The following is a 23,242-nucleotide window of genomic DNA, read 5'->3' on the forward strand; positions in this document are numbered from 1 at the left end:
CCTGTGTCAGGGTTTGACTTTTAAATCTGCAGACAGAGTTAACCACTCGTGTGCTCATTGCTTTGAGAGCAGCAGCCAAAGAACTGTGCAGCTGGGGAATCTGGGAGGGATCCCAAAGCCCAAACCTGGAGGTTCAGCCTCTCCTAAGTTGGCCATGGCCACATCTGCCCATGGCTATAAAGACTGGCCAAGATTAGCAGCACTGGGCAACAGATCTCTGCCAGGAAGGTGCAGATCTAACCCATCCCGCAGCTCGTTAGCTCTGTTTTGAATTGGCATCAAAGTTGAATATACTCTTAGGCAGGAGAAGGAAGAAACCCAGTGTCCTCCTCTGCTGCCATGGGTTATGAATCCTTGCTTGTCTCCATATAATCCTTTGAGGTGGAAGAGGCATTTAAAGGTCAGCTGATCCATTTCTCTTGCAGTGAGTAGGGACACCTACAGCTCGATCAGATGCTCAGAGCCCCATCCAGCCTGACCTTCATAGAATCATTAAGGATGGAAGAGACCTCTAAGATCTGCAAGCTGAACCCCAGCCCAGCATGCCCACTGCCCACATCTGTCAGTGCCACATAACCACGGTTCATGGTTCTGAACGTCCCCCAGGGGTGGTAACCCCACCACCTTCCTGGGCAGCCCATTCCAATGCCTCACTGCTCTTTCTGAGAATAAATTGTTCCTAGTATCCAACCTTCGAGCCTCAGTCTATCCCTGTATGAAGCCCAGCTGCCCCATGCCAAGCTGTGTGCTGCTGGGCAGAGCTGTCCCCAAGGCTGGGTTTGCAGGCTCTGCAGTATGGGGATAGGACTGATGCTACAGGCAGAACACCTGCCTGGCACCAGGCATCGCTCCTAGCATCAATTACAGTTCATGTCCTGGCTTAGTGCTTTGGCAGCAAACTAAGATCTTGTCCTTCTGGCCAGGTTCCATCCGACTGGGTGCTCTGGCAGCCAAGGGAACATGAAAAGCTTTGGTACACATGGCCTGGGCATCGTTTAGGTGAGAAAATGAATTCCTCATCCCTCTCTTTGGATTCTTTATTTATTCAAACCTTTATACAGCAACTTACCCTGCACTCTGCCAGGAGAAGAAAGAAGGTTTCAGGGTGTCCTACCACAACTCCCATTGCACCACAGAACCCTGGCTGCTCTCTTGTGATGGCTGCTTTGGGGCTTGCAGGCTGCTTCACAGGGAGTCATCAGTGACTCCCTGTCCTGGAGATAGCAGCAGAAAAGGCAGAAATAGGGTGGTCACCCACAGGGGGAAACTGAGGCACAAAGAAGTGCTGTGATGCCCATGCAGGGCATGTGTGCATCCCTCCCTTTGCATGCAGGGCACCAGGAAATGAGAAGGGTCATTCCCACCTGTCAGTAGCTGCCCAAAAGCAGAGATATCATCCTCTGTAGGTGGCTCTTCTTTTATTTTTTCTCTTCTGAAGTCACATGGAGAAAAATGGAAATAAAGAGCAGCAGGGAGAGAGCTGTTAAAAAGCTTAAAGCTGTCACAAGGCATTGGTTAGTTTATGTGCAGTGAAGTATACAAACAAGTTTTCAGCTTGTTGGTTGGAGCCAAGGAGCTTTTTTTTTCTGTGTGTGTGATAAATATGTTTTATGGGTCTTTTATGGGATTTTTTAAAATGGCTGTCCCAATAAATTATTTACCGAGGTAATAAAAGATCAAGGAAATTGTTCCAACCGTATCGCTCAGCATCTTAAATCCTGGAGTTTTACTGGGGTGCAAGGACCCCCTGAGTTCCCCCAGCCCTATAAAACTAGCTGGGGAGTGCTGCTTTCCTCCTGCATGAACACTGAGGACAGCCCTGAAAGCATCCCCATGGGCTCCTTGGGAACCTGGCACCATGTGCAAGCCAGCAAAAGAGGTGAAGAGCAGCCCAGCGTAGCCATAGCAGGGGTGAAATAAAATGTGATGGTGTTCTGGTGATGGAAATGCATCTTTTTAGGGCATAGCATCAGGCTTTAAGGGGCTCATTGCTCTTCCTCCCTGCTCCTCCCAGGGGATGGAGGAAGGCAAGGGCTGGGATCTCGCTGCTAAGGGGCCCTCGGCTGCATCCCAGGCTTGCTGTGCTAACAGGGATCAGCATCAACCCCTGGTAGAGCTTACAGAGCATCCCGTTGTTAGGGCTGTGGCAGAGTGAGATGCATCCCCATGAAGTCAGCCAGTCATAAATAAATGCAGTCAGGATTTGAGATGCAATTTCTGAGGCTTGAAAGAGATGGTGCTGGAGTGGCCTTCAAAAGAGATCGTGGGTGGGAGGGGACATCCGCTGCTTCAAGATAGTTCTCAATATTCATAGGAAGGATTATTCAGAAGCTTTCCAGAAGGGAGAGTCCTTGGATATCTGGTGTGTTGAAGTGGGACCAGGCTGATCTTTGTGCTGCCTTTACATCAACCTTATTTTATTTCAATTGTTATTGTATTATGGGATGCTTATTGTGTGCCACAGAAAGCTGGGGAGGATCTGGGCTTCTGACTCTTCATTTGGGGGTGGGGTCAGGTGATATCCTCCTTGGAGAGGCTCAAAGCTGGGTGTGCATGCAGGCTTTCCACCCAGGCAGCAGCAGCTGGTACAGTGCTTTACAATTGCCTTTAATGAGAAGAAAAAAAAGTCATGTTTCTCCACATCCTTCTTAATTGCAAGCGTGTCCTGCCAGCTTGGTGATGGATGTTTTAAATACCGAGGTGGCCAGCATGGGGCAGGCATGAGGAGTCCAGAGGATGTGGAGGGCAGCTCAGAGTCTCCACTTGCTGCAGACAAAGCAGAGCAATTCCACTGGCTCCGGTGGCATTTCATCCTGGCTCACCTCCTCGAGATGGGAATTGGTAATTGAAAAGGATGGGGCTCTTGCCAGCCAAGCTGCATTCTCTTGGCATCTGGAGCTGGAGAAGAAAGAGATGGGCTGGGTTTGGGCACCTGCATCAGGGTGTGAGCATCTCCAGGATCCCTTATCCATCTCTGGGGTCCCACATCCATTTCCAGGATCCCTCATCCATCTCCAGCATCCCACATCCATCTCTGGGATCCCAAATGCATCTCAGGGATCCCACATCCATCTCTGGAGTCCAACATCCATTTCCAGGATCCCTAATCCATCTCCAGCATCCCACATCAATCTCTGGGGTGTAACATCCATCTCCAGGATCCCACATCCATCTCCAGGATCCCACATCCATCTCCAGCATCCCACATCCATCTCCAGCATCCCACATCCATCTCCAGCATCCCACATCCATCTCCAGGATCCCAAAAACATCTTTGAGATCCCCACTATCTCCAGGATCCTAAATGCATCTCTGAGGTTCCACATCCATCTCCATGATCCCAAACCCATGGCCACCATCCCACGGCATGTGTGGTCTCCCTGGAGTGGCTGCAACTGTGGCTGTGTGCCCGCTGCTCTACAAAGCAGGCTGTGCCATTAGCTGAGGGAGGAAATAAAATAGCGAGGGCTCCAAATGGATCCCAGAGGGATTCCCTGTAGCAATTAGGTTTATACTTGGAAACATATTTCCAATCTTTACAGCCTGCTCTCTGTGTTTGAAATAATTTTCTACCCAATAAACCTTAGTAGCCCCCAAACATAATTTCAGTGATGCATTAATTAACAACAAGCGACCTGCTGGTTCAAAAACGGAGTGAAAACCAACGCATATATTAGGCAGGAGCCATATTTCTGAGCCACTCACGGGGGCAGCGTGTGGCCACAGTGCTTTATATAGGATATTACCTAAGGGCTAGGAGCATAGGGCAGCCTGATCATTGCTGACCCACACCTTCTGCACAGGGTAAGCAGGGATCCGAGTGGAGACAGTGATTTCTTCCCCAGGGAAATAGGAGAGCATCAGCTAAGTGGGGCTATGTGCTCCCCCAGGCCCTAATGCAGTCCTGGGTCCCTATAGGGGGCTATGGGACATGAGTACAGTGCAGCCCAAGGTGAGCTGAGCCTGTAATCTCCTACTTCCTAACAGATGGGAGGCAGTTCTACAGGCTGCTGCTACCGGGCTTTTTGGCTATCGCTGGCTCATCCCGCTTTATCTGTTGCATGGGAAATATCCCACATAAAGCAAAGCAAAGCTGCAAAGCTGCTGTAATCCTCCCTAAAGCCACGCTGCCCCTCAGTGCGAATATTGCATTAGATGATATGCTTATTAAACTTGTTCAACACCAGTTCTACTTCCAGCCAGTGCCAATCGTCTTCAAGCCCTGGGAAGGTAATAATTGCACTATGGCATCTTTGATCCAGATTTGGGGTGGTAAATGTTCATGCTTGCTCCAAGCTGTTTGATCAACAGGAGGTGCAGTGATGGGAGTGGGTGATAGGAGCCACGTCCCTTGCACATCTGGGCTGTTGCCATAGCTTGGAGACACCCAACACAGTACACCCTGGGTTCTGCTAGCACACCAAGGAATGGTGTAGCAGAAAGTGGAAATGCTAAGGCTTGAAGCAGTGATGGAGCACCTGGCAGGAAGGCAGGGCCAGCCCAGGGATGCTCAGGTGAATGTGATGCAGCTGAGTGACCAGGTGTGGAGCCAGGATCCACCCCTTCCCAGACCTCATATAAGGGTTGTCAGAGGTCCCTGTCTGCATAAGTCTTTCTGAAGGTAAGTAACTTCTTTTCTTTGTTTCTTTGCTTATGGCTGCATTTGGGCTTATCCTTGCTTGCTGCAGCCTGGGACCTTGCTACTCTCCTATTATTGCTGTGTTTTCCATCCTCTTACAGCATATTACAGATGTGAATGTTGTGGTCAGAGGATGAGAGAAGAGGAAACCCTGGGAAGGAGATTGGTGTGGCTCGCTCTTATTAATGGCACTGCTGGTTCTGGGCTGAAGTTGCAGCTGGTTGGTCAAACCTTGCGCCGGGGTCATGGTTGTCACTTTGCCCCTGGCTCCTTGGCTCAGGCATAAAACTGAATTAACTTCAGTCAATTATACGAAGCTTCTATGCTATATGAAGCTGTCTCCTATTGATTCCACTTAAATCCTTCAGGGGAGAAAGGTGCAATTTTAAATTTAGCACAATTGCAAGAGGTGGCTATTTTATCGATCTCTACAGTATCTCTATGAATTGTAGTGGCCCTTTCCTGGAGGAATCAACTCTGATTTTTCCACAAACTGGGATATCTCTGCGCAACCCCTTTATGAGCCCAGCCCTGCAGAGTATCCAGGCACAGAACTCCAACCTCACCAGGTGGGGATGGGGCTGGCAGTGGGCTCCCATCCTACACCTCATCCCCCAGCCTCAATCAGGGCATACAGTGACTGGTTCTGTTAGCATTACACTGATGTAAATTTAAACCCTTCTGCTGCTCTCTCTGCTCCCAACCCCGTGTTTTCAGGAAGAAAGAGAATGGGGAACAACTTTTTTAATGAAGTACAGCATTTAAATTCTCTTTATATTTAGTCCTATCCAGAGCTCTTTATCCAAATGAAGCAGAAAGCGTTTACAGCTGTATTTTCCATCACACCAACCAAGGAATATATTCATTTGCAGTAACATGGCACTCAATGAAGTGGAAAATAAGCTCCCCAAATTGCTCTCGCTATGAAACTGTCTCCATAACGAGGAAAAGCCTGGTTGGAGACTACTGACCAGTCACTTTGGTTATGATAAAAATTAATTTGGTCCAACACCTGAGCTGTGGCTGAAGCTTGGCCCCAAAATGGCTCTGCTCTGTGCTACAGGTGATGACCATCATCACTAAAGGGGTACTTTGTCCCTAAGGGAGGACTTGCAATGAATCCAAAGCCATGGGGCAGGCATGGTGGGTGCAGGCTGCCCAGAGCAGAGGGGATACCAATGGGTTCCTCCTCCCTCTGCAGCCATCAGAGGAGGATGTGAGTGGGACGTTAAGCAAGGTACTGGCAAAACAGAGCGGAGGGGTTGCTAATTGCTTGTGATGTTTTGTCCAGCTCCATCAGTGTGAGCAACAGTTGCTACTGGAAATGCAATTAATAATTAAGCACCCAGCACCGGTAAGTGTCAGCAGGAATTCCTGTGACTAGCATCCCTGTGCTGACAGCCCCAGTAGCAGGCAAAATGAGACCCCTGCTGCCTGGGTTGATGCTCAGTGGAATGCAGATTCCTTCTGTCCCCCCGGCAAGGGTGTTCTGCAGGAGCAGACTGACTCAGTGTGCATTTCCATGTGCTGAGGAGCATCAGAGCCCTCAGCATTGGTGCTGCAGGTCCTGTCTGAGCTTGGCTGGATGGCATGTCCCTGTTCCTGCAGCAGCATGTGGTATGCCAGCTGGGGGCAGTGGCATGTGGGGTGGCAGAAAGCAGTGCAGCACCCTTATGCCTTGAAACCCTCCCAGTGGCCCTGCTGCTTTCCGCAGCCTGCAGACTCTTCTGCAGCTCACACAGCATCCCCTCCCCTCACAGCCTTCATTGCTGCCTGTCATATCTTAGAGCACCCCTCGAGCTGGAGCTTGTTTTTCGTTATATTTTGTCTCTGAAGATGTGCTGATTTTCTTCCCTCCTCTTGCTCTCTTTATTTTTATTACGGATTTTAGGCTCTTCAAGAAGCATCCCCAGCTTTTAGGGAGTGCAGAGCTTTTTCCCCGAGTGCAGATTTCCAACCACAGGCCTGACTGATGGTGATTCCCTTATTAAATTGCACTTAGAGGCAGCGACTGTCAGGCAGGAACAGAGAGAGCTTCTCCGATAAGTTGGAGCTATTCATTATTAAATTATCTTCATTCACTCAAACAGCTCATTTTCATTGAATTAGATGAAAAGTGCTCAAAGCCAGCTGCTGTAGCAGCTCAGAGGCTGCCAGGAGCACTGCGCACGTGTCACTGCTGGCTTTAGTGGGGGATGGCCAAGCTCTGGCCATCTTTCTGCTGGTGTGACTGTCTTGGATGTGCTGGGCATTGCTTCAGCTAATGGCCCAACCCTGGGAACCTTGGCACAGCAGTTCTGAGAGATGGAGCTGGTGGGAACCCCCCCAGGGCTGGGTTCTGCTGGCTGGGGTGAACAAGAAGGTGGTGTGAGGGCTGATGTGACTTCTGGAGAGCTCTGTGTCTGAAAGGTTGAATGAATCTCCCAGTGGGGCTTCTTTGGTGTGAAGGTCCCTGCTTTAGAATCTAGGTGCATGGAGAAGGAGTGGTTTTGTCGCCTCTGTCCCAACAAGACACCACTCTGCACCTTCACCCCACCCTCCCCTTCTCCATCCTTCTTTTCCTTCTGTGCGAGGTAGATGCCTGGCCACCATTTAAACACGAAGCAGGCCAGGCTCTGGGTGCTCTTAAGGAACATTAGCAACAGCACCAGCTCCACAGTAGATAGAGAATCACTCCAAAGCAGAATATCCCATCAATCCCACGCATTTTGGGAAGAGGTTGCATCCCTCCTACCTGGGGTAGGTTATGCCTTTGTGGATCAGTGGAAACCCTTTCAGCTCACTGATCTATGAGGTCCTCTGTACCTCACACCAGCATGGCCACTTTTTTTTCCATGTGAATATTCATTACAGTGTTCCCATGAGCATCCAGACCAGCTTGGTGCCAGCAGATGCTGTTCCTTGCCAGCAAATCTCACCCAGAGAAATGGCTTTGATCAATGCTCTTGGATTTCAGGCTTCAGCCTTGATCAAGGCAAGGGGAGGGGCTGGCTTGAACTCTTCAGGGACAGTCCAGGATATGCAGCTCTGAGGAAAAACCTGCATGGAAGTGAGAGGCAGTGCTTTTAGAATAAGAGCGAAGAGGAGGAAAGCTTTTGACTCTCCAGGATCTCAAGGTGTGCTCGGTGTGGGTCTGGCAGAGCTAGTGCTGGTGGCACTGCAGTGGGTTGGGTGAGGGTAGGGTGCAGACTACATGCCAGCCATCTCCCCTTCATCCTTCTCTTGTCCACCTCCTGCTCCTGGGCCATTCCTGATCTCAGGTGCGCAGGCGCTGTCCTTCCCTTTGCTCCACAGATGGCAGGCAGGAGAGCCAGCCAGCCAGATGTGCTTTTCATAGCTCCCAAGCCAGGCATAACTAAACATTTACATTTATTACCAATTAGAGGGGAAACAGACTGTAGTTTTATGGACTGTACACGTCTGGGTGTGTTTCTCTTTGTGACCTTACTTACCACCCCAGTAACCAATTACCATTTTTAGGGGGGCAAGACCCCTGCAGTTGCCTGGACGTAGTCTGTGGCACCAACTGCTATACTTCAATGTTTTCCTAGTGCCTGCCTTCTTCCAGCAATGCCCTTGGCCTTAAAGCAAGCCCTGAGCATCCAGCCTGACCTGTGCCCCTATATCCCTGGTTTCCCAGGCAACATACTCTCCTTGGGATAAGGGATTCTATTTTCATCTTCTGACTTGAAATGTTTGCAAGGAACTTCAACATGGCCTGGCTGGGAAGTGTGGGGTCCCCAGCTTCATGCATGGGTTTTCCCAATCATTGCTAATCAGTAAATATGTGTGCAGGTCCAGCTGGGTTTGGGATTAAAAAAATAATCATTCATTTATTATTATTTTTTTCCTCTCAACCTTGCTGGAGCGTGACAGAGGTGGGAGCTCTTGGCAGCTGGGATGTTAAATGTTTTTCCATATGGTCTCTTGGTTATTAATGGATTTTAACACTTGACAAAGTAGAAATTAGGAGATAAAAGCTATTAGGAAGCAATTTGGGTAATCACTGTGTCTGTTCCCCCAGGAGCCTTCCTGAGAGTGTTGCTCCCAGTGCCACTGCTGACTCCTGGCAGGAAGGGAAGTCTGGTTGTGCTGGAGCTCTGTGGGGCTGAGGAGGACATAGTGGAGCAGACAGGCTCTAGGCATCTCTACTCCCAGATTTATTGCATTGTATAGGCATTATATGTTGTGTTTTTTGTTTTTTTTTTTGAAGTGTTATGTCAGCGAAACAACTCTAGAAATTAGATTGGAAGAACAATGTCCTGGTGTGCTACTAACCAGGGATGTAAACCTTGTGTGGTGTGGGCTCTCTGCTTTTGCTCTCCAGCTACAAACTGGGCTATGAGGTTGGGGGGGAGAAAGAACCTTTGCTCATCAGCTCCCATCTTGTTTTCCTGACCCATAATACTGGGAAAGCCTAGACAAGGAATAAGAGTCATTAAGGTTGTAGAAGACCTCTTAAGATCCCAAGTCCAGCCCCAACCCATCTCATTATGCTCACTGACCACAGCCCTCAGTGCCACATGTCTATAGTTCTTGAACAGCTCCACACACGGTGACCACACCACCTCTCTGAGCAGCCCATCTTGGTGCTTCACCACTCTTTTTGGAGGAGAAATGTTTCCTAATATCCAATCTAAACATTTCCTGGTGCAGTTTGAATCCGTTCCTTCTCATTCTATCATGTTCCTGTCTGGAGCTGCAGGGCTAAGAGGGAAGCTCATCTACACCACCAAACTACATTTTGAGCTGAATTTTGGTGTAGAAGTGAGTCAAAACTCAGTGTGTCTGCTCAGCTGGATGGTGCTGTAACCTGTCACAGGGATGTAGTGGCAACCTGTCATGGGGATGCAGTAAGCACCGTGGATTTGGTGGGCAGTTGGCTCAGAGGGTTTATGCCTTCCTGCCTGCAGGCTGTTAAAGCGCTTTTAAAAGCAAACCTGGCCTATGCAGCATCCCTGGGCAGCAGTGTGCTCTGAGATGTGTCACCATCATCCCCCTCAGGTCCCTCACTGGCTCCAGCAATGACAAGATTAGAGACAGCTCAGGGTGTTTTTCTGCATGCCTTTGTCTTGCAGCAAGCTCTTTGCTAAATCACTTGTGGTCTTAGCCTCTGGTCCAGGAGCAGAGCCATGAACTCGTGGGAAGTCCCCTGAGAGCAAAGTCAAGAGTCAGCCCAATGATGTAAGTTGAGATGTAGCTGTGCTGATGGTGCTGGCTGTGGTGGCACTTGTGACGTGCTGCTCATCAGCTCTTATGGCACAGGTAGGGATGCTGGTGTGGTTCAGGATCCTGGGGGTGTTATTTGAAGGAAAGCTGCAGCGTCCCAGTGCTTGAGCACATCTTGAGGTGGGGATTGTGCAAGGGTTGCTGTCACCCCTTGTGTAAATGTCCTGGATGGATGGAGGTGGGTAACCTAGGTTAGTCACCTACAAGTGTGTATGTGCCCATGGCTGTTGGAAGGTGGCAGGGTTAGAGTCATAGAACCTTAAAGGTTGAGAAAGGCCTCTAAGGTCATCTGGTCCAACCATCTACCCATTGTTGATTGGGTGGGTGCTCAGAGCCTACATATGTATTTTAGGGTATGATGGCAGTTGAGACTGGAGGAGGGAAAAGCAATTCTGCAATGGGCTGTGGGTCAGGGGATGCTCTACCACATGCAGGACTGGTGGCTGACACTGCCACATCCCTCCTTATCCTCCACAGCTGCTCATTGAAGGAGAGACTATGGGACTCTAGGAGAGTACAGAAAGCTCTGGACAAAGAACACAAAAGTGACAGAACACAAACACAGAAGTTCCTGCATGCTGGATCTACATCTTCAGTTCCTTGTGAAGGAGCATGGCTCCTTCTGCCCACCACCTCCCCTACTGTCTTCTCAAGAGGTCCCAACAGGTGGTGGGAGTGGGAGGAAGAAGTCACTGAGGTCATCAACATCATCATCTCAAGGGCCACTAATCCTCATTCTGTCAGAAGTGGCCATTTGCCACGGCCCCATGGGGCTTCTGCAGAGAGGGAACCCCAGGGAGTGCAGTGTGGGTGGATGAGAGCCCTCGAGAGCTTTGAAAGTGATGGCAGTGAGATGGATCAAGGGGGAAAACTATCGGAAAGGGGAGAAAATAGACCTAAAGAGAGAAACTGGAAATGTGCTGGAGCAGCTGATGACAGCCCAAACAGCAGGGGAAGGCTCCTGCCTGCCAATTAACGAGGCTCTGGTGCTAATTTGCCACCTCTACTGCACTTCTGAGCTTGTCAGGAGATGGGGGGATGGGGGAGGGGAAAGCAGACAGAACTGAAAAAGGAGCTGCAAGGCTCGATCTCGCCTCTGGGCTCTGCGGATGCTGCTGGAGCTGTTTGAGCTAAGCATTTGTATGGGCAGGGAAACAGCCTTGTGGTAACACCCTGAGGCCAACGCTTGGGATTCTGGCATTTCCTGATGTGAAGAGTAGCTTTGCAAAGAGTATAAATGCAGAGGCTCACAACCTGGTGCACAGGTAGAGAGAGCCCCAAACATTAAATATTTTAAGAAGCTGGTGGGTTTGAAATGAAACTTCCAGAGCTGGATGTGGGGTCCCAGCCTCCAGGGGTTCTTGCAGTGATAGTGGGGCAGTGGTGGCACTTTGAGACTGGTGGGGAGGGAGAATGGTGCCTTGGTGTGCTGCTTCTTGGGTTTGTGTTTGAGCAACTTGGGCATATGTGACAGGGTAAGAGATGCAGTGCCTAGAGAACACAAAGGATGGGAGCAGAGGATCATTAGCTTGACACTCATCGTGACTGATGATGGGGAGATGCACCTGAGTATCAGCCTGTTTACCCAGAGAGCACCAGAGACCAAGTCACAGACTGTCAAATCCTTGAGGTGAGGCATGTTACCAAAACCCCTCCAGTACTGCAGGTGCCCCTTAGCAGGACACCCACACCACCTTCCTCACTCATCCCCAGCAAGGCATGGGGAGCTGTGACACAGAGAGGATGGCTTTCACTTCCCCTGTGTTATTTAAATGCCTCATTTTTTTTTCCTTTTAGGACCGGGAGGCACAGGCAAAGGAAGCCAGCTGTGCGGAAAGCAGAAGTCCAGGTGACAGATTGAGGGATGCTACAAGCACAGTAGGCTGCCTGATAGATTGATAGATTAGACAGAGAATATAAATAGCATTGTTTATCTATCCCACTTTTATTTTCCTCCCACTTGTCTCCCTATCTACCCTGGTTTTGTTTTCCTCCCACTTATCTCTTTATCTATCCAGCCTGAGGATGGAGCAGCAGCAGAATGGATGAGCTCAAGTTGCTATGTTCTTGTGGCATTCCAGCAAAGTTTTAGCAGCTGGGGAGAGTGTGGCAGAGATGTGATGATCACCCTGAGCAATGGGGCTGCTATGGGAGGCAGTGCTTTTCCACTCTGCAGGGTTGTTGGGGATGTTGGTCTGATGTAGTCTTTTGAAGGCCCCATGAAGTAGATGCAAAGGTGCCCTTGGTGCCTGCATTGGGTCTAGCTGATAGAGAGATGAAGCAGCTCTGGGACTGCCCAGGGTGGGTTGTACTTTGCTTCATGTGCTTTCTAAGGGAGTGGTGAATGTGGAGAGCAACAAGGATGCCACAGGTTTGGAGCAGCCTCCAAATAAGGAATAATAATAATAAGGATGGATACATCAAAGATATCTGTCAACCACATGACTGAAAGGGTGATTCAGTGACTTCCCATCCCTTCCCATACTACAGTGGAAGGGCACCAAGCAAAGCTCCTAATGCTCGTTTCTGGTATGCCCATGTGGGTGTGTTGTGTCACAGATGGCCTTAATGGGCCACTTAAGAACCCTAAGTACCCTTCTGTGTTAATGAAGCCACTGACAGGGGGCAGATGGCTGGCTAGCATGGGGTGTGCTCCTTGTCTACACCTCTTGTCTCATGAGGCTTTGCTCAGTGCCAGCTTTGCATGATAGAGCAGGAAACAGAGAGCACGCAGTGCTGGAGCCTCCTCACCACCCCCCAGCACAGCAATGGAAAAGCCAGGGCCAGAGATGACATCATTTTTGTTCTTATTTTTTTTTTTTTTCCTCAGTTATTTTTGGTTGTTCTTTTGCTCAAAAAAAAAAAGGGCGTTTTTTAAAAAATATATTAAACAGATACATTTTACTAAGATGTCTCTCAGCTGGAGCCACCAAGAAGAAACGATCCTCCTCAAATAGATAAGCTTAAAAAAAACCCCCCCAAACTAACCGAATAAATAAATACATAAATAAAACATTTTTCTTTTCATCTTTTTCTTTCCTCCTTTTTGTTTCCATTTCTCTGTAAGGAGAAGAGGCCCAGAGGTCTCCACTAGTGTCCATAACAGCAGCGTTGTGGGGCAGAATCCAGGTCCCTGCCCACACTTAAGGGAGTGATGACTCAGCTCTGCCCATCATGTGCTTTCCCCCAGTGCTACCTGTGAGGATGCAGCCATGGGAAGAATGCAACGTGAAAGCAAAGGCATCTGTAGAAACTCATCTTAAAAAGACTAAAAAACTGGAGTGCTGCTGGAGGAATCGATGGCAGGCACCGGGGAGCCCTCGTGGCATTGGGCTGTTTGCTCCGGTGGGGCCACTAACACATGCCCCTGGCCACCAGCACATGTCCCCAAACAGAAGAGGTGGCCGTGCTGGTAATGTCCCCGTGCATGGAGCCATCCTGTGCTCACTCCCCCTGGCTTGAGCCCTGCATCTTTATGGCCGGTGGCTGGGTGTACTGTGGAAGCACGTAGTTGGCGTGAAGGTAAGGCCTTGATTTCATTCTTTTTGGAGTGCTTTTTAACTTTTTTTTTTTTCTTCTTTCCAGGGGAGTCTTTTCACCAGGCCCTCTCACTCTGTGATGCAAGTGGCCCAGCTGCTAGCTGCACAGCTTGCCCATCTCCTGCTCTACCGCATTGGGCAGCCGCGCGTTGAAGGCCCGCAGGGAGGACTGAATCCTGGCCACCTCGTTGTTGGCCAGCTTGAGCCTGTGGCGAAGCAGGCAGGTGAAGAGGTCGAGGCGGGTTTTGCCAGGGGGTGACAGCCTGTTCACCCGGTCCCGGATCTCCACCAGCTGCAGCATGGCTGAAGCCTGTGATCCTTGTGTGTAGGGATAGTCCAGCTGCAGAATCAGGTCGCGAATGGCATCTGGTTCAAAGGGCAGGCTGTAGCCAAAGACCTGCAGGCTGTTGATCTTCATGTAGCCCAGGTTCTTGGAGGGATCTGTCATCTCCAAGGGCTCGTAGTAGATGGTCTCATTGGAGCTATCGTCCAGAGACTTGATGCGGCTCCGTAAGTAGACATGGACTGTTTCAAAGAAGGTCTTCCACTTGTTGCCCAAAGTGAGTGTCCAGTTTTGGCACTGGGCAGAGGCATCCACATTAGTCCTTTCCCAGTCGGGGAAGCTGCCCTCGTTAACAGGCATGAACCAGCTCTCCGAGTGGCTTCCCCCAAAGGGGTTGACATAGATGGCCATGACAGGCTCCAGCGTGCTGTTCTTGGTGAGGCAGATTTGCAAGGAAAGGGCCAGCATCACATGAACCAGTCCTGGCTTGTACTTGTTGCTTTTCAGAGTGAGGAGCATGCGCTTCCTCCAGGACGGGTCAAACCAGCTCCCCAGGCGCATGTCGTTGCTGATGAAGATGGAGTGCACCTCGATGCGGCTGTCCCGCTTCTGCAGGAGGTACTTGAGCTCCAGGTCCTGCAGGTCTGTCTCCAGTCCCAAGTAGTGCTCCAGTGAGTCGGCCACCTCAGGTCGGCAGAAGCCCTGGGCCAGCACATAGCCGTGGTTGCAGGTCCCACAGCGAGTGCTGTTGTCCTCGGCACAGCTGGCACAGGCTGGCCCCTCACCCAAGGCACACGGGATGGCCCCTTGGCAGGAGGGCTGCTCTGAGGGGCATGTGCAGCTGTGGCTTTCTTCCAGGAAGGTCCCAGGCACTGTCGTCTCACCACAGTAGAGGAGTGACTGAGCGCGGCCCCACCAGTAATGAAGTGGCCTAGGAGAGAAGGAAAATGGTAGGAAAGTTGCTTAGGATGGAATCATTAAGGTTGGAAAAGACCACTAAAATCAACTAGTCCAACCATCCCCACCATGCCCCTAGGGGCTGGCCCCGTTCTCCTTTCAGCTTGTTGTAGGGTCTCCTGGACTGAACAGTCCTCAGACAGTTTCAGGGCTGGAGTAAAAACCCAACTTGGGTTCATTTCTGGGGGGGGGGGGGTCACACAATGCTACTGGTGTATCCCACTGAACCAACCCTTGTTTTCCAATTCCAGGCTTGAACTCAACCTGCGAGGACTGCATCCCCAGGTGGCAAAGCTGTCCTCAGGCTTCCCTCCAGCAAGCTGGGAGCTCCTCGAGCCCCAGGGGGAGACAGACCATAGGACTGAGCTCCCTTGGGGCTCCAACCTGCGGCATGGGGCTGTGGCATCCTACCTCTCCTTTGGCAGCTTGAAGCGGGGTTGTCGGTGGCAGCGTTTGCTGAGGTTGAAGAGCCTCCGGATGATGTGGTGGGTTTTCCTGGAGAGCAACTTCAGGCTGGTACCCAGCTGCTGGTAGCGGTGTTGAATGTCCAGGTCCATGGCCCAGAAATGGGAGATGGCTGTCCTATTCAGGAAGCGATCCCCTGGGAGCCTTTTCACCAGTGCCTGAAACTCCTCTGTGGGGAGACAGATGCCAAGTCAGAGAACCTGGTGTCATCAGTTGTTGCTTTCCATTTAAAAAAATGCCTATGGGCTCTTTGGTCCTCATGGCAAGACCCATCTTATGTCCTAGCTATGAGACTACTTGTCTGGACCATGCTCCACAGCCTCTGAGTACTCACGGATGCTTATGAGCCACGTACACTAACCTGACCTACTGCAAGAGGAGGGTATGGGCAAGGAGATGCTTTTGGAGCTAGGATATAGCACCTGGCACGGTGTCTCTCATCCTTACCTGACTCCTCAAACTGGTTGTGGTGGCTGTCCCAGGCACGCTGGAGCTGGACCAAGTTGCCCTCGAGTGCCTGGATGTCGGCCTCAGGGCAGTTGCAGTGGGGGAAGGTGGGCTGGCATTGGCAGTGGCAGTCGCTCCGGCGGCACACCAGCTCCCCAACTGAGCTGCAGGCGATGTAGCTCAGGGCGGCTGCCACGAAACGCTCCCTCAGGTGATGGGGCAGCACCGTCTGCAGCCCTGCAGGTGAGAAGGAGCTCAGGGGGTTCAGCACCCCCAGCTGGACCCCCTTGGGCCTCTCCCAGACCACCTGGATGCTCACATCCATTGGCAGAGAGCCACCTGTCTGGACTCTCCATTGATCACAGCTCCTCTTGGCAAAGGAGACGGATCTCCTCCCTGCCCAACTTTGGTTTATTTATCTCTAAAGCAGCAGCCCGACCCAGCACCCCCCAACCCACGTGCATCCTTGGTGGCCCTTCTGCCATCCCTGCGGTATGGTTCCTACCTTGCAGCTGCACCTTGTTCTCTGGGCTCTGCACCAGCACTGAGCTCACCGAGTCCAGGTTGTCATAATTGCTGCAGCCCAGCGGCCCCGTCCGTGTTTCTGTCACCTGGTTGGGACCACAGATGGTGAGGGACACAGGAGGGGATGCATACCACTATGCACAGAGGGGCTGCAGACAGCTCCTAGCTATGAAGGCAACGCTGCAGCAGCTTGGAGAGGAGAAATAATTGCCTGCTAATTGGCTTGTTGACAGCCAACAGCCCGGCCTCCAGCCTGCTGAAAAATGCGCCTTCATTAGCGTGCCCAGTTTCCCATAAATAATGTGGATGTGCACACTTATCTGGGCTCACCCTGCCCTGTCCTGCCTCACTACCATCCCTGCTAGGCTACACTGCCCACCCACTGTCTCCCTCTCGCTGCCCCCTTGCCTACCTTGATGGCAGCCGTGGCGATCTGGATGTGGTGCAGCCGGCGCAGTGTGCTCTCACGGTCAATGAAGTAGGAGGCTGCCAGCTGGTGCAGCGTCTCCAGTGACACCGCTGAGCTGTTCCCAGCACCCGACAGCTCTGCCCGATGGCTCAGCTTGCGCTTGTCCACAAAAATGGTCAGGGACTCCTCTCCTGCGGGGGCACATCATGTGTCCCCTTCTTGGTCATATTTCTTCCCCCAAACCCATCTTCTTTCTGTCCCCAGCTCACCTCCCAGCGTGGCGGCCAGCAAGAAGTGTGTCCCATATTTCTTGATGATGCTGTCAGTGACCTGCTGCAGGCTGGGCCGGCGCCCCAGCAAACGGATGTTGCGGATGAATTCAGGGGCGAGGGGCAGTGGTAAGCTGAAGAAGTCCTTCCTCTCCAAGGCCAGGTTGTTCACCTTCCAGCGTGCAAACTCCCTGCAGCAGGAAGGAGAAAAGTGATGATCAGAGCCTGGAGATGGATGGGGAAAGGGATGCCCTGTGACGAGGCTTCATTGGTCTCTAAACCACTGATGGTTATAATGAGCTGTATGCATCAGAGGTCTCCAGGTGGCACTGATGTCACCTCTTCCATCCTGCTGGCTTCACCTATCTTTGATTGCCATCCCTATGGATACAGGTAGAAATTCAGTGTCTGGGTGTGTACAGCTGTGGATGATAACAGTGTTATCTATGAAGCTGGAGGTGGAGGAAGTGGATGGGGTGAGGGTGCTGGAGATGGTGGGCACGGCACTATTAGGATGTGGAACTCTGGTGCTAGTCCCCACTGGAAGCTTGAGTAGCTCAGAGTGGGGCAGGATCCAGCCTTACTCATTTGCTATTGGGCTCTTGTAGTGCAGAGGGCTGGCCACCAGGATGGTGGGATCATGGTGGGATGGAGGACAGTGGGATGTTGTGGCGTGGGGTGATGTTTTGTATATATCCTCCTTGAGCTCCTCAGCCTGCTTCTGCTTCAAACAACAGCCCCACAAATATCATGTGGCCAATTTCAGCCTAATATTCAGCTTTTTGCTCTAATTAACACCAGGTGGTGGCTTTCCAACAGTTTAATTAGAGCTGATTAAGAGAAAAGGGAGAGGAGGAAGGAGGAAAGGTTGGACATGAGCAGCACTCGGCTGCCTCCCACAATGACTTCAGAGCACAAAAAAGGTGGTGCTGGGGTGGGGGTGGTGCTCCTTGTGGATGGTGTTGCCTCCCCAGCCTGGGGCAGAGGGAAATGTGGGATGGGAGCCTCCAGTCCTTTGGTCCCCTTGATCTTATCCCATGGGAAAGGCGAGGTTATCCTTCTTGGAGGAGGAGTGATTCAGCTGCCGTCCCTGAGGGTTCTCCTTTCTGTCCCTCCAGCGTCACTAGCAGTGTCCCTGGAGCATCCCTTGGTAGCATGCAGGGACAGGGAAAGGGGAAACGAGCTCCCTGGGGTGTTGGCTTCACAACAACATAGCCATCCCTCTGCTGACGTCAGCTCACTGGTAGGATGCAGCAGGGTTTGCTCTGGTGCCATGAACCCCTCCTGGGCCATGGGGGCCTTGCAAGGGCCTCTAGCATCAGCCTTGCCCTGGCAGAATCCCAGCTAGGCACGCACGTCTCAACCTGCATTGCAAATAGCTGCTGGTTTGGGGCAAAACCTGCCTGGGGTTGGATGCTGGTTGTGGGCAGAACTGAGGGGACCTCCCCAGCCTTTGCTGCTGAATGGGATTGTGAAAGGCATGAAAAGAAAACATCTCCCCTTGGCAGAGCCTGGTATAGGTGCTGCATCCTGAAACGGGTCCCCTAGAGCAACCCCAGTATCAGCCATCTGGATTCAACCAGCCCCATCCCCGGCACCTCTGCTGCTGCCTCTCACCTGTAGATCCTGTACCTGGTGGTGAAACCCTGCCGGTAGCGCTCCATGAAATCCACGTACTCCTGGGCTCGGTAGAAGGGACCCCGGTCCGTGAGGAGCCAGTCGAGGGGTGCTCGGCCAGAGGAGGAGGAGGAAGAAGATGATGAGGAAGAAGGGGATGCGGGGCCAGAGACATGCTGCTCGGTGGCCACGCCGCCTGCCCCGCAGCACACACTCAGGGCCAGGAGAGCCAGGGGCCACGGGAGCATCAGTGGGAGCCCGTCAGCACGCTGCAGGTTCTGCTGCCCCATGCTGCTGCTGCCCAGCCGGATCCTTCATTCTCTCGCCCCGCCGCGCTCCTTGGGGACGGATCCTACCCTGCAATGGCACCACATGATGGGTAGACCATGAGTACAAGGCATCCTTGTGGTAGGTGACATGAGTGTAAGTTGCATGTGGCACTAAGGTCACCAGGGGAGGGTGTGGAGAGGATGGAGAGCCACCCAAGAAAGAAGGGAACAGATTCTGTAGCATGGTCTATTGTGATAGCACAAAAAGAAATGTTTTCAAACTAAAAGAAGGGAGATTTAGATCACATAACAGAAACAGTATGTTTTTTATGATGAAAGCTGCCCAGATTGCCAGAGATGCAATGCATGCCCCTTCCCTGGAGACTCCCAAGTCCAACCATCCACCTGCCACCAATATTGCCCACTAAGCCACATCCCCTCATCTATACATTTCATGAACACCTTCAGGGATGGTGACTCCACCATCTCCCTGGGCAGCCTGTGCCAGGTGGTTGAATGGACTTGTATACCCTGTACCCAGCTGTACTGTCCACATCAGTGTTTGGAAGATAACCAGCATTTATCTTCAGCTCAGACCTTACTGGTCTTGTAGCACCTGCACTGAGTATCTTGAAACACGGGAGGTTTGCTGGAAGCAGTAGCCTGGGGTCAGAGCCTGCATTTGCTGTGCTCCATAGGGCAGCTAGTGATAAGGAGCTGCAAGGTGCAAGGGCTGAGCCAGAGCAGGGAGAGGTTTCTTGCCTTATGCAGTAAGGGCTGGTTGCCTAAAAACCTGCTTTGAACAGAGCGGAGTTCAAAGTCAGCACAGGAACGTCAGAACTGACTCGTTCTTCATTAGCTGATGTAAATGCTGGGTATAAAAATATGGAACTGGGCCACAGAGGGGAGGGCAGCAGGGATGCAGGGAGGGCTCCCGGGCTTATCTCTGGAGCCCAGCAAAGGCTCTAGACTTCAAACGGACGGAGCTGGGGCTTACCCTGCCTGCGTGCCAGCTTCATGCCTTATCCCCAGGCTGGTTAAGAAAAGGGAGAAACCAGCAGCTGCAGTCAGGCTCTGGGATGGGATAGGGGTCAATAGGAACAAGGTTTTGGGGACCCCATATTCACAGCACTTCCAGGATATGCCTGTTATTCTCTGTAGCAGGAGCCACCCAATGCTCATCCCTGCCAAGCACGCACCAGCCCCACACTCTTAAACCAGGGCTTTGGCAGATGAATCATCACACTTAAATACTCATTGTTATTATTTTCCCCCTTTTCTTCTATTTTTAAACCCTTAAGGGTGTGCTTTGATGACGTGCTCTCAGCCGGCTCCCTGGCAATTTGGAATCAAAACTGAAGTTCTTGTCAGCTGCAATAACCCCGACGGAGGTGCCAACAGAGCACAGGTGGATTAGGGGCTGCCATGGGCTGCAGCACAGTCAGCAGGGACAGGGGGGAGACCAACCCTTGTACACAGTGCTGATGTTCAGTTTGGGGACTTTTGCTACAAGGACACTGAGCTGCTGGAATGCACCCAGAGAGAGCAATGAGGCTAAGGGCTAAAGATAAGATATATGAGTGACAGGATGGCCTCAAGCTGTGCCATGAGAGATTCAGTTGGACATTAGGTAGAATATCTTCATGGGGAGGGTCACCAAGCATTAGGATGGGCTGCCCAGAGCAGTGGGAGAGTTTTCATTCCTGAGGATATGGCACTGAGGGACACAGGTTAGTGGTGGGACTTGCTGCATCAGGTTGATGGTTGGCCTTGGTGATGCTGAAGGAACCAAGCTGATAACAGGGACCCGCTATCCCACACCATCATTAGCCACCCTGCTCTATTGGCTCATATCAGGGGTGGGTAGGATAAAATAAGTACGTAAGTGCAAATCTGTACTTGCAGAAGCAGGGGACAGCACAGCTCTTTGGTAGCACATAACCCCATTGACCTCACTACTAGAGCTGGAAATAACTTTCTAATCACTTATCCTTGATCCAAAAGAATGGGGATTTGATGAGAAGCATCTGACTACTCTTTTATTTCTTTTTATTTCTTTTTCTTTTTTTCTTCCTTTTTTTTTATGATTTAGAGTTTGCATCGCAAAAGCTGGAAAGCTTCCAGCCTGCTAATTATTTCCCCCCCCTTGCCTATAAAAACCCTTAACACGAAGGAAGAGGCATTTCAGCACAAATGTCCCTGGCAGATGTGCCCAGGAGCACAGCCTATTTCCTGGCCAGCTCTGCCTGGTCCTGGTGCAGCCCTCTGTGTCTCTGCTGCCTGCAGGCAACAACCCATGCAATGCATTGCTGGGTTTGCCATGAGCTGCATCTCAAAAAATAGCTTGTTGCAAAACCCCGTATGTTCTGAGGCTTCCTCCTGCCCTTAGCGCTCAGATGGCAATAGGATCACTTCTGCTTTTGATGCTCTCACCCAGAAAGAGAGGGGCAGGAGGGCATGCTGGGCTCCTCGTTAGCAGCTGAACAAGCCACAGGACCCGGCAGCAGCATCACCCTGCCAAGCCGTGCTATGTCCTGCCTGCTTGGATGCCAACAGCAAGGCAAGTTCTGGAGCAACACGCTCCTCCACTAATCAAGCAGAGTTCGATAATTAAGACATTAGCTAATTGTCAGGGACATTAACATTGATTTCTGCCCTTTCACGCTGCAGAAACTGATCCGGCCGCCTGCATGCCGTGAAGCATTCACAAGGGGTTTGGCTGGGGATGTGTCTGAGCCCCCAGGTAGCTGATGCTGGCAGACGGGTGACATCCTGCTCCAGAATCCCTGGGGACAGGACCAGCCGAGGTGCATCCATGCAGGAGCAAAAGGAGAGGGCTTGCCTCGAGCTCCTGCCGATGCCTTTTAGCGGGGATGAAACTCTAACTGAGTCACCTTCTTATTAAATGTGGGAAAGATTTATCAAATTAAGGCCACTTAGAGAGGCTGGGCAGAGGCTAAGTGCCTGGAGCAGATGGGCTCAGCTGTGCATGCCGATGCTATTTGCTGTGCTGTGGGGTCAGACCAGCTCCATGCCCACCCAGGGCCATGCAGGAGCTGAATCCCAAGCATGGGGACAGCCACTTCTAAGCATGCTGTCCCTGTCTGAGCAGCAGTCTTGGTGATCCCCAGCACTGCTCAGAGCAGATTCTTGCTAAATGACTTCAGTAAGTCGCTGCCTCTCCCCCCGCCCTTGAGACTGGTTTAAAAACCTGCAAGACATTATGATTTGGGTTCCTTTTATTAGCTTTTCTTAGAGCAAGGAACTTTAAGATGAGAGTAAAGGAAAATGTCAGAAAATCCCAGGACTCGGGGAGCACAGGATTTGCATAAGACATCAAATGAGATGAAGCCCGGGCTGCGGTCGAGGGAGAAGGCAGCTGCGCGTTCTGTGTCACACCAGTGCCATGTGTTGTGCCCTCTGGCTTTGCTCACCAGAGACTTCCAAACCCACAGGCAGAAACCCTCTTGAAAGAGCAACGTGTCAAATCCAGCTCCCCCAGCACAGCGGCTGCTTCCCCCGCCTGGGGCCGAGTTCCCAGCCCCGAGCATCCCCGAAGTCAGCTCCCGGGAGGAGGAGGGGGGATCACGCATACAGAGGCATCCTCTCCTACTGTCGGAGTGTGCACAGCGTGAAGTGGCTTCACTCGAGTGGGCAGCATCAGGAGCAAGGGGAAAACATGCGGTGCGTGTGGGACCAGCCTCCCGCTCCCCGGAGCTCAGCAGCCCCCCGATCCCAGCCGGAGTACAGCGCAGGGGGTTGCCCGGTGCAGACCCCACGGCTGCGGATGGAGGGGGCACACTGACACCTGCCGGCAGGTCCCGCACCTCCGGCGCCACGGACGGGGACAGTCCGGCAACCCCAGCCCGTGCTCCAGAGCTGCGTTTTGGGGCCAAGCACAGGGCTCTTGGAAAGTAGCTGTGCGGGAGGCACAGCGCTGCGCCGAGGGTTGCTGCTCTCAAGTCCTGCTGGAGTTTGGGCTCCTTTGGAAATGATGAAAGCCAGCAGCGAGCGGAGGGAAGCTGGCTGCTGGTATAGGCTAACCCGCTCCTCGCCCCGCGCTGCGGCACCGGGCTGGGAGCCTTCCCGTGCCGCTGAGGGCCAGCTGTTGCTCCAGGTTCTCCCAGCAGGGCAGTACAGTTGGGCACCTTAGCTGGATGCCTCCCTGGAGCGCCCGCAGCTCCTGCTCTTCCCAGCCGAGGGAAGAGCGCAACCCAACGCGGGCACCAACCGTGGGACACAGCCTCCCGTCTCCCCTCGTCCTCTCCGGGACAGCTCACCCAAGGTCACCGAGCTACCCAGCGAGGCGGGGACATCTCCCACCCATCCGCCCCGTCCGACGCAGCATCCCACCCTACCGGAGCATCCTCGCTCCGTTCACTAGCGGAGAAGCTCCGCCATCCCGTCGGGCTTACCCCAGGGCTCCGGGCGGCACCGGCGGCAGCAGCAGCGGAGGCGGCAGCAGCGGATCCCACGGTCCGGTGGCGGCTCAGGCGTCCCGGTGCCGGCCCCGCCGCCCCATGGCGCGGCCCCGCCGGCGGGCAGCCCGCACCGGGTCCCGCCGCGCTCCGCGGCCGCCGCCACCTCCACGCTC

General features: G+C 52.3%; 1 protein-coding gene across 2 annotated transcripts; it reads right to left on the minus strand.

Moving 5' to 3' along the window:
* Positions 1–12,658: 12,658 nt before the first annotated feature.
* BRINP2 (BMP/retinoic acid inducible neural specific 2) lies at positions 12,659–23,242 on the minus strand. 2 transcript variants are annotated; one of them, XM_015869805.3, is made up of 8 exons: positions 23,064–23,242; positions 18,380–18,736; positions 16,763–16,953; positions 16,497–16,684; positions 16,065–16,170; positions 15,560–15,796; positions 15,059–15,281; positions 12,659–14,621 (listed from the first exon to the last, which is right to left on the minus strand). In XM_015869805.3, exons 2-8 carry the CDS (start codon positions 18,667–18,669, stop codon positions 13,505–13,507), a joined length of 2,352 nt encoding a protein of 783 aa, XP_015725291.2. In that variant the 5' UTR covers positions 18,670–18,736; positions 23,064–23,242; the 3' UTR covers positions 12,659–13,504. The 2 variants fall into 2 exon arrangements, with proteins under 2 accessions (XP_015725291.2, XP_085368270.1); XM_085512144.1 differs by lacking the exon at positions 23,064–23,242 and having other exon boundaries at positions 18,380–18,749.

This window comes from Coturnix japonica, chromosome 11 (assembly GCF_054131305.1).
Source record: "Coturnix japonica strain WE chromosome 11, WE-NBRP24, whole genome shotgun sequence".
NCBI lineage: Eukaryota > Metazoa > Chordata > Aves > Galliformes > Phasianidae > Coturnix > Coturnix japonica.